Source organism: Pterocles gutturalis, unplaced genomic scaffold (genome assembly GCF_000699245.1).
Source record: "Pterocles gutturalis isolate BGI_N339 unplaced genomic scaffold, ASM69924v1 scaffold9656, whole genome shotgun sequence".
NCBI classification, from domain to species: domain Eukaryota; kingdom Metazoa; phylum Chordata; class Aves; order Pterocliformes; family Pteroclidae; genus Pterocles; species Pterocles gutturalis.
In genome coordinates, this window is record NW_010100369.1 from 38,710 (window position 1) to 49,437 (window position 10,728).

Sequence of the window (10,728 nt, forward strand, 5' to 3'; positions counted from 1 at the left end):
CATCAGAATGGAAATCCAGTATTTTCAAAATATGCAAACTCTACCAGCTGTGTGGCATTGCTAAGGAGAGAACTCAAGCGTAAGGTGTCTGTGAAGCTTCTGCTTTTGCCAAGTTACAGCATGAGATGAAACAAGGTATGGAACAGCTTAGCATGCTTCACTTAATGAGACACAAACGTTCCACTTCATTTGGAACAATTAAAGTGTAGAGCCCTGACCACAAAGTGCTGTGGGTAAGCCATCAAACAGCGAGTGTCTCATCTGGAAACCCTGAGTGTCAAACAGCATCAGATCCTGCCGAAGACATCGCTGGGGTTTGTAACAGCTTGAGAAGAATTAGTGTTCCCAGAGCTTGTTTAGATAAGATGTGTTGGCTTAGGAAAGGATAGTGAAACTCATTCATTTTTCTTATGTATCTCTTCTCTAATTTAAGAATAGCAGTTTTAAAAGAAGTCTACCGAGGAGCTTTCTGCTGCCTTAGAGCTGTCTTCCTTTTTAGACACATGGCCTGGGAGCTGCAACTGGTCTTGGCAATTAGAGACACTAAGTCACAGATTAGAGGTATGGCTTTTGGTAGAGAATGGAGATTAAGTTAACTGCGCACTTTCTGGACCTAGAAATGGAAGAGAAATGTTTGCCATCTTGAGGCTTGTTTTTTCCTTTGTTTGATGTGCTGGCTAGAGCCTCCATCCAGCTGCTGAGCCCTCTATGAACTTGCAGCAAACGAGAATCCTTGTCTGTGATTTATTTTTTTTTCAGAAAAATAACTTGAAGCAGCTAATTAATATCTTCTGTTAGTCCTAATTTGTCATGATTACTGCCGAGATGTCCAGGTTGCGTACATTGCCCTTGAGACCACCTGTAGCTTGAAGTTAAACCCCAGGAAAGTCAGCTGGAGGTCCCGTGGGGTTTTGGGAGGTTGGCTGACACGGGTCGCTGGTGTCGGGGTGGCTGTGTGATGAGATGGGCACATCTGGTGTTGGGGTCTCCGTTTGCCAAACAGATGCTGGAGGGCCTGGATCCCTCAGTGGTGCAGAGCTGAGGAGTGATCCTGACGGAACTCCCTAAGGATCTCAAGGTAGATCTCAATTTATAGATTTCTTTTTTTTTTTTTTTAATGGGCTGAGAAGGGCTGCTCCAAAGAAAGAATAAGATTGTCAGATACTGGCTGGGCCACCCAGGCCAGCAGAGCCAGCTGGCATTTTCCAGAGCCGAGGCTGGCTTTGTGCTGGCAGCCCAGGGCAGGGCACGGATCCTGCTGGAGGGCTGAAATGAAAGCAGTTCTCGACTGTCACAGGGGAGGATGGGAAATGAAGATCTGCACGTTCACTGTGGTCTTCCTTGCAACCTCTGAGTAGCCACAGTGTCTTGTTCCATTTTTCTCCCATGACTAAGCTATCGTATATTATGAAATGACCCACTTCTCGCTTTCTCGGATGTTCAAGCGATAGATCCCATTACCTCATAACCCCTGTACCTCATTTCCTTGCTCTTATTGCAGGCACAAAAGAAATAAAAACTTACTCTGCTGCTTTCAGTTCTTTTTCTCAGCTTCTTTGGCTCCTGCCTTACATCCAAGCCCTGGACCTCTTCTGCTAACCCCGGGGCTGCTGCCTGCTTGTTGGGCTCATGGGGCAGCTGGTACATGCTTCATGAAGGAGACAGCAGAGCACCTTGCCCACGGGAAGAGAGCCACGTGAAGCGCTGCAATCCAGGCCAGAGCTGGTAGAAATGGATTTTGAAACCTGCTCTTGAGTGTGAATGTGTGTCTTCCTCATGAGCTGTTGGCACCAAGCCCGGGCTCTGCATGTGCTGCAGATGCTTCTAGCGAAGAGCAGTTGTTGAGGAAATGAAAACCATCGCCCTTGCCTGGGAAAACTGAACTGTTAAAAACTTGTAATACAGAAACACCACCAAGACATCAGTGCTCACTGCAAGGCTGGGTGAGTTCTGGGGTCCTCCATGCCCCTCGAAGGCTCTGGTGGATGGAGACCTGCTGCCTTTGGAGGCAGTTCTCACAAGCATCCATTCCAATCTTCAGTTCAAAATCCACGTAATTTCTGACCAAACTCCTTCAGCTTTGGCTCCCAGCTCGTGGCTCCCCAGGAGGGGTTTTTTTTCTGATATTCAAGAGCCCTTTGTTCTGGAAGTGGTCCCTCTTTGTACAGGTTTCTCACACACTGTCTGTCCCTCTCTGCCAATCTGTTTTCAAATGGACCAAGCTGAACACCTTTTCTCTCCAGCAGTTATTGCAACTTCTCCCTGAGCCCCTCTGAAGTGAACACAAACTTGTAACGTGCGTTCTGGGGCTGCAGGCAAGCACCTCATGGGCTTCCCTGCTGGCAGCTCATGGCCAACTGGGTGGCCTCTCTATCAGCTTCAGAACTGTGCTTTCCAGGGTGTTATTTTCCATCTAAAGAGTTTGATTTGCAGTCTTGGTTTCTAGACTTGTTTTCTGATTAAATTCTCTGTCCTCGTGGTTACTTAGGATCCCTTAGCAGTGATTTTAATTTGCAAGTATTACTAGTGTCATATTTTGCTTGGTTTTCTCCAGATCTGTTGTAAGGGTGTTGAAATAGCACCGTGTTGAGGACAATCCTGGTGGAAAATCAGCAGCCTTGTCCTGGACGGTGCTCTCAGTTACTCTTTCCACCGTACCCACCAGTGGGTGGTTAATGGGTGCCATCTCTTCTGTGGCTGATCCTTACTGAGTTGGCAGCAGTTGCCTGTCCTGGCTCTGATGGCATGGTTCAGCCTGGGACCGCAAAGGTTGCCGAGGCTGTTAATGTCTCGGGTTAATGTTTTGAATCCTGTTTTTTGAATGTGGATGGTTCTCAACTACTTCTCCAGTTGTTCTTGGGTGTTTTTTATGCAGCCCTGTGGGCTTTCAATAGTTGCTTTTTAGCATTTCCTCTAGTCACTGGTGTGATAGGAAACATTTGTTAATCGCTTTCAGACAGATGTGTATCTGACTCTGTCCAGAGCCTGATGAGAGCCTCTCCTACACAGCGGTTCACAATTGGGGTGTTTTTTTAAAATTTTATGTCAAGTATTAGATCTGGATCATTGTTTAAGTCCTGCTTGCTTTGGTGTATTTCAAGCAGGTCATCCTTTTGTCCTTAAATCTGTTCATACAAACTTTTAGCTGCTGGCTGGTTCTCTTTGCTGTCAACATAACCCTTAGCATAATAGCTTGTACCATTAACAAGAGCTCCCACCTCTCCTCTGGGGATGAGGTGGGGACGGAGGGGGTTCTTCTGACCAAAATAATCTTTTTCTGTCTGGTACCTGTGGCTTGGCGCTTGCTGGTTTTGGAAAGGAGATTGATTCTCTGATAAAGGGTGTGGAAGGTGTTTCCAAAAATATTCCCTCCTGTTCAAATGACATAAGGCTGCTGAAAGCAGAGTGTGCATCTTGCAGACTGGGTGAAGAGGGGTTTAGGGAGGCAGGCAGACAGACTTGACACCCCTTTTGTCCTCCTTATGTCCTCCTTTCCTGCCCAACTGGCCTTGCCCCCTATTTTAGGAGAGCTCAACCTGGTCTAAATTTGGCTTTAGGCCATCTAGCAAAAATAAGTGGGGATGGTGACAGCAGGACCAGCACAGCAGAGTGTGCTACGAGCGGAAAGGTCTCTGAAAGCATACTGTGCACCAAAAATCATCCTTGCATGGTAGAATAGCCCCAGTCTTGGGCTTGCCACAACACATGGTGCTAGTAGGCTCTGAATCTGAGCATCTGGAAGAGCAGATGCAGTAGCCATGGCTGAACTGGCTTGCATTGGTTTCATCGCCTCTGCCCTCTCAACCGCCCATTGAAAAAGCGTCTTTGTGAAAATAGGAAGCAGTGGGTGAGAAATAAGTACACTTCTGACATTTAAGGGAGACTGCTACGGCGCCTGCAATCCCCCCCAAGACAAGCTGTCTGCGTGAAACAGTCAGTGTGAGAAAACGCTTCAGAGCGGATCCTCTCCAGGCAAAGCTGTGTGCTCAATGACTTCTGACGTGCTTGTCAGCGATGCCTCCAGCTTTGAGGAAGCCCAGGGTTTCGGTCCCTGCTCCCTGCGCCATCCTTGTATTTGACAGCAGTTGAAGGGAAGAAACGGGAATCCCCGGACACCCATGTCGGAAACCTAGAAGTATGAGAAGAGCCAGCTGGGTTGCTGGAGCCTCTCGTGCTGTGGATGGGTGCTGCAGCAAACGGCTGTGGTGAACACCTTCAAAAAGCAGTGGGGCGTCTGGTGGTGCAGGCAAGGCTTTGAGGACACGTCTGGCTTATTGGTGTGGTTGGAGGCAAAGCTGAGCCCTTGCTTTGGGGAAACCAGCGTGCACATGTTAAAGCGCACGCTGTTCTCAGACCCCAGTTCTGATGTTCCAGATCAAAACTTGCGTGTTGGGATCGCTTCCTTCAGCCAGAGAGGAGAGAAATCTCCAGTTTGTTCTTGTATTAAGCATTTCCTTTTTTTAAACACTACCTCGTACAAATACATGCTTCAATGTAGGTCTGTGAAATGGAAGACCAAACTGCTGTTTATAATCCCTTGTGTGCACCTGTAAATTTCTAGGGAAATCTCATTGCCACCACTTAGAAATCTGTGGTCAAGGAGGAATGGAAATTGAGAAATTGGAAACTGAGGAACGGAAATGTCCCTGACTGTGTCTCCTCATTTTGATTTCGTAATGAGCTCTTGTGAGTGCCGGTTCTTGCAGCATGGCCTGAATTCTGGGTCCTTTCTTGGAAGGCAAGAGAAATTCCACCAGGACGGGTAGCACAGTGTCCACCCCAGGCTTTAACCACAAGGTACGCAGCCAGGTTCGGTCCTGCTGCAGCGCTCAGCTTTGTCATAGAATCATAGAATCATAGAATGACCCGGGTTGGAAGGGACCTCAAGGATCATGTAGTTCCAACCCCCCTGCCTGGCAGGGCCACCAAACATACACATTTACTAGATCAGGTTGCCCAGGGCCCCGTCCAACCTGGCCTTGAACACCTCCAAGGACGGGGCATCCACAACCTCCCTGGGCAGCCTGTTCCAGGGCCTAACCACTCTCCTAGTAAAGAACTTCCCCCTAACATCCAACCTAAATCTTCCCTCCTTCAACTTGTATCCATTTCCCCTAGTCCTGCTATTGTCGGCCCTTTCAAAGAGTTTACTCCCCTCCTGGGTGTAGATTCCCTTCAGGTATTGAAAGGCTGCAATGAGGTCACCCCGCAGCCTTCTCTTCCCCAGGCTGAACAAGCCTAACTCCCTCAGCCTGTCCTCATAGGGGAGGTGCTCCAGCCCCCTGATCGTCTTCGTGGCCTGAAGAGATGATAAAGAAGCCCTTCCCTCCCTAACACTTTTCAGGTTAGAAGAGGATGGGGGGATTGGAGACAGTATGTGCAGAGATTAGTGGGGCAGGAAAAGCCAAGGAAAAGGTGGAATGCGCAACAGCAGTAAGTGATTTGTCCCATGTGAAATGAAGCAGTTCCCCAGCACCCACAGCTGCGCTTGGGATCAGGTCTCCATCCTTCTGCTGAGAGGAGGAGTCCTCAGCCCTACCTCTCCCCTCTCACGCAGGGTGACAGAGGCGTTGTCATTCCTTTCGCTCTGCTTGTGGTCACCGGGACACCTCAGTGGAAAAGCAGCTGCCTCTGCCCGAGTGGGCTGCTGGAAAGGGTGGCTGGCTGGTGGGCGTGCACTGGGCTGATTACTCAGCCCCCGGCTGGCAGCACAGCCCTTGCCTGTGCTTGGCTGCTGAGTGCACCTGCCTGCTAGCCCGGCTGCCCTGCGTGGTTTTGTGCAGCACAGTCTGGCTCCAGGCTGGCCCCGCCGTGTGCGTGCTGCCTCGGTGTGGGAGGAGCAGGCGGGTGCCCCGAACTTGCAGCAGAGGGCGGAAGCTCTTTGGGGTTTGCTGTTGATGCTTGAGGCTTTGATAGCCTTGCAGCATCCGAGCTGTGTGTTCACTGCTGGGGTGATGTGGGCATATAAAGACAGAGCTGGGTCTTCCCCTGGGGCTCAGTCTGGGACAGCCCCGGCAGTTTTTGCCTGCCCCGTGGAAGATCACACCAAGCACGTCCAGCCCATGCCGCTCCCGGCCATGCAGCAGAACTTGAACTATGTGTACCCCCAGATCTTTTGGGTGGACGGCTGTGCCAACGCAAGTACTTCCTGCCCCCCGACGCCCCCCGTCGCTCCATTCCCACCACCAGTGCCTGACCGGAGGAGAAAGCCAAGGAAAAACAGTGAAAGGAGGAGCGTTGGCTTCCTGGTGATGTTCTTGCTGATCCTGCTGGCCCTCACAGGAGTGGTGCTGAGCATGTTCCAGATTTTCCACCTGGAGAAGGAACTGGCAGAGCTCAGAGAGGTGAGGTGTGCCTGGCTGCTCACAGAGCCTCTGGGGAAGAGGGGGGAAAAGAAGAAACTTAAAATTGGGTCTGAGATGCTCAGGTGGTGTAAAACTCCACCAGGGGCAGGCTGGTGGCATTTCCTTATCTGCCAGACCAGTGCAAGTGGGGCTGCTCGTTACTGTGGGGACTGATCGGTCAGTGACTGATATATCTGGATGTCTTTGTATTTCTGAGTGCTGCAAGGTCTCTCTCCCTGTATATTTCTCAGCACTTTGCAGCTCCCTGTGATCACCCAGAATTAGACACTGTCAAAGATAGTCCTTGGGTGCTTTAGATGATGCTCTTGTGCTCTCACCCTGCTAAGACAGCTTGTCACTCTTCTCTTTTGACAGTCTGCCAGCACTGAGCACATCCCTCCAGCTCTGGAGAAACTCATAGGTGAGTGGATGTAGACAGAGGACGAACTCCTCTGTTAGCATGCGTGAATGCTCCTGTCGAGCTCTTCCCTCTCCTCATCGGGGGGCAAAGGCAGGGTCACAGCTTAATGCTCTGCAAGCGCTGATTTTACCTGCTGGCTGGAAGAAGAGCTTTATTTCTGGGGTGTGGGGCTGGGGTCCTCCACCCTCCCTGCCGGAGTGCACCGAGGTGTCAGCCACAGGCCCCTGGCACAGTGTGCCTCTGCCTTGGGGATTCCCAGGCCCTGTGGGGTGATGGTATCAGGGGGACTCTGCTGTAAAAGTGAATTTCTGACTGTCCTAGTATATAGCGATAACGTGAAGGGAAGGAGGAGAATGGAGATGGGCACCGCACGTGTTACTTCTTTCCTGACTCTTTTAAGATTCTGGGAGGATGCAGAAGGTTTCATTTTCTTTGGGGGTGGGGGATTCACTCCCACCCTCAAGAGCACAACTTATTTTTTCCTAAATTCTTTTGTTACAAAGTCTCATTGCAGCCAGAGCGAGCAGAAGACCCTGACTATATGTGGGGTGTTTTTTTCTTTAGAAATGTCATTTCAGCGGAATTGAAACTTCCCACAAGAACCTGCGAATTTGCTGAATTTCATTTAGGAAAAAAAGTGTTTCAGTCTGAATGGAACATATTTTGAACTTCCAAACTATTATTTTACTTTTACATTCCATATTAATGTTATCAGTGGATATCCCTTTTTAAAAATGGCCAAATTGGAAAGAAATTTTCAGCTCTCTTAATAATTTCTGCTAGATCTGAAAATATTTTTTTTTTCCCTTGAGGATTTTCATTAGTAGGAAAGTTAATTTATTTTCAAGTTCATTCTGATAATGAAAGCAGATTTGGAAATAGGAAAATTCTCTGGAAGGGGCAGTCCTGCTTCCCATCAACTCCCATATCAACACATTTTGTAATCTATTGCTTAGGGGAAGGGGAACTGTCACTTTCACTGGATGCTCAGTGCTCTGGTCACAGGCTGCTTTAGCAGTAGCTGAACTTAAGTCATGAATAATAACTCTGAATTTCTTGCAGGGGATAAATAAATAAATAAACCCAGGGACATAGTGTAAATGAGAAGGGAGAGAGGAGAGGAAAACTTAATTAGCTTGAGAAAAAGGCTTTCTCTAAAACTTTCGAACATGATGTTTGGAAGTAGATGCTGAGAAGAAGGGAGGGATGGAGTGGCAAGTGGTCCAAAAAACATGTCACTGTAACTGTCCCATCTCTTCAAGGTGATACAAGTCCTCCAGGGAAAGCAGAATTTTCCCAGCTGTGCTCTTATCCTCTGAGGACAAGGTCTCCCTGGCCAGTGAGAGGGTTTGCAGGATGCTGGGTTGGTACTCAGCACACAGAAATCCATGGGTACATCTGCCCTCAGTAGTGCTGGACTGGAGGGTGGCAATAGAGCAGGCATCCATGCCAGGACATGAGCAGCCACCTCAGCATGGGCCACAGGTGCTGGGTAAAGGCGCTTTGTTGTCCCTCTCCTTACACCCTGAGTGAGATGCCTCTGCTTGAGCTCACTGATTGAAGCCATTTTAAGATGAAAGCTCCTCTTGCCCTTTCCCCTTGGTTTTGATCACATCTGGATCCTTTGCTCTGACTCCTCCTTTTAAACTCCCTCTCTTGCCCTGCAGCCCAAGCACCGCTCTGCCAAGCCATGGTGCTTACGTGCCCTGTGCTGGTCCAAATCTGCCCCATTTCGGCTTTGCAGTCAGCTCGTTTCTTTCTGCTCTCTGGGCTGGCTTCTCCACGGAGCATGTGGCTAATGTCTTCCCTATTTTTGTGCAGGGCAGAACGAGCAGTCGATGAAGAAGGAAGCGAGGAAGGCAGCACATTTAACAGGTATGTGCTGAGGGACCAGCAAGATGTGGAATAGGGGACAAGGCAGATGTGGCCGGGGTGAGACCGTGGCATGGCTGCAGCTGGGAGGAGCCCACCTGACATAAGTTTTCCTGTTTTCCTTTGCTAACGTGTGTGCTCTGACAGCAAAAAGTTACTCCACAGCTAAAGTCTTCCCCACATTTAGGCTTTTCAGTTTTTAAATTTGGTTTTTGGTTTGTACCCAGGATATGCAGGGCAGAAAGCTGTCACCAGCAGCTGGCATTGAGCGAGGTGGAGGTGAGAGCTCCCACCAACGCAAGGTTGGGGTGGACTTTCCATGCTGCAGGCAAGGGCTTGGAGAGAACAGTTGACTTGTTGTGACACAAGATGTGACTTGTAGGAAAAAAATGAACAATTGCTTGTACTTACCATGTTTTTTCTCTTGTTTTGGCTTCTAGGGAACCCTGCTCAGCAGGACCTTCCTTTGGAGTGGGAACCCATCTCTGGCCATGCCTTCACCGATGGCATTCAGTATCGCGATCAGGGTCTTGTTGTCAATGAGACCGGCCTGTACTTCGTGTACTCCAATGTGCTTTTCCGGGGAAGCGTCTGCAGCAGCCAAATGTTGACCCACATTGTCTACAAGAAAAACCCGGCCTCACCAGGCAGCCACGTGCTAATGGAGGACAAACGCATCAACTACTGTACAAGTCAGAAAACCTGGGCCCGGAAAAGCTACCTGGGGGCTTTATTCAAGCTCAGGAAGATGGACAGTTTGTATGTCAACGTCTCCAAAATCGCTCTGGTTAATTTTGAGGAATCCAAGACATTCTTTGGCTTATTTAAGCTTTAAATGGGGCTGTTGGAGTGTGGCGGGCAGTCCCCTACGCACACTAGGACATGTGTGAGGGGCGAGTGCTGCCTGAGTAGCAGTGGCCAAGCCAGGGTCTTGCACTGGGAAGCCCACCAAGAAACCATGTTTTGGCTTTCAGCAAGGGAGGGCTCAAGCAACTGGTAGAGTCTTGAAAGCAGACCTCTGGGGAGCACCGGGGATGTACTGTTGTCTCCCTGAAGAGAATTGCACATTTTCCCTCTCTGAAAAAGACAACAAACTCAAAACGTAGTGTGCTGAAGGACCTCATTGAAACTCACTACTTGCTGCCTGAGAAGATGCTGGTACCAGGGCCCTATGTGGTGTCATGGCCCTGGTGAGCTTGGGACAGCTGGCGGATGTTGAGGATGTCCCTTGAGCCAGGGCTGCAGGTGCCTGTGCCGTGCCACACCACAGGCAGTGGTGTGGGAACCAGTACTGAGGAGTCTTCAACTGCCCCTCCCGAGCCATGGCTGGGCTCCCTGCCTGGACACTCGCACCATGACTGCTGTATGACAGGCACCTGCCTGCTAACTGGCTCGTTACATGTGATGTGTTCGTTTGGCATTAAGTTATCAACTGTTCCCATCCTGGAAGATGTCCCCCACCCCTTTATTTAACTCATCCCGACTGCCTTGCAAGGAACGTGCCAGAAGCAGCGGTGCCCTGAAGGGTGTCCTAACTCTGGAGAGAGACCATGACCATGGTGGCGGGGCTGGTGGGGAAGCCACGTGCTCTGCTGACAGGGGGCAGTGGGGCCTGAGATGAAAGCAGCATCTCCACCCCCATTCCCACCCTTTTGACACATCAGGGTCACTTGTGGAGACTCAGTCCTGCCATGGTACAGGTGGGGGCGTGCTGGCCACCATCACCGGCATGGCTTCAGCTGCCCCCCCCGTCACGGGACACTCTCTCCTGAGCAAAACACAGGTGGTAAATAAATGTATATTTTTCTAGTACATGGCACTGTCCTTTCCTCATCTGGGGCAGCAGGCTTCTGCAGTGGCCAGAGCCCTGAAGGCGTCTCTGATCAGGGGCCAGCACCCTGCTCCCTGTCCAGCAGCGCGGCAGAAATCTGAGAGCCTGACCCCACTCTGCTGCCTGCTTGGTGGGGCACGGGGTCCCTGCCATGGAGCTTTGGGGCTCCAGCATCGAAACATCAGGATCTGGGGGCCAGGGAGGTGTGAAATGGGCAGCACAGACCAGGCAGCCCAAGCTATGTTTTGCTGTCAGGAAGG

The 10,728-nt window shown here is 50.1% G+C and overlaps 1 protein-coding gene across 1 annotated transcript; it reads left to right on the forward strand.

Moving 5' to 3' along the window:
* The first annotated feature begins 5,954 nt into the window (after nt 1-5,954).
* FASLG (Fas ligand (TNF superfamily, member 6)) lies at nt 5,955-9,522 on the forward strand. The gene is made up of 4 exons (XM_010079474.1): nt 5,955-6,344; nt 6,720-6,765; nt 8,587-8,640; nt 9,078-9,522. The coding sequence occupies exons 1-4, from the start codon at nt 5,955-5,957 to the stop codon at nt 9,470-9,472; spliced, it is 885 nt and encodes a 294-aa protein (XP_010077776.1). The 3' UTR covers nt 9,473-9,522.
* Nucleotides 9,523-10,728: the final 1,206 nt, after the last annotated feature.

Coding starts and splice junctions, on each gene's coding strand:
- FASLG (XM_010079474.1), top strand. CDS start 5,955: ATGTGGGCATATAAAGACAGAGCTGGGTCTTCCCCTGGGGCTCAGTCT. Junction 6,345..6,719: donor AACTGGCAGAGCTCAGAGAG/GTGAGGTGTGCC, acceptor CTCTTTTGACAG/TCTGCCAGCACTGAGCACAT. Junction 6,766..8,586: donor AGCTCTGGAGAAACTCATAG/GTGAGTGGATGT, acceptor ATTTTTGTGCAG/GGCAGAACGAGCAGTCGATG.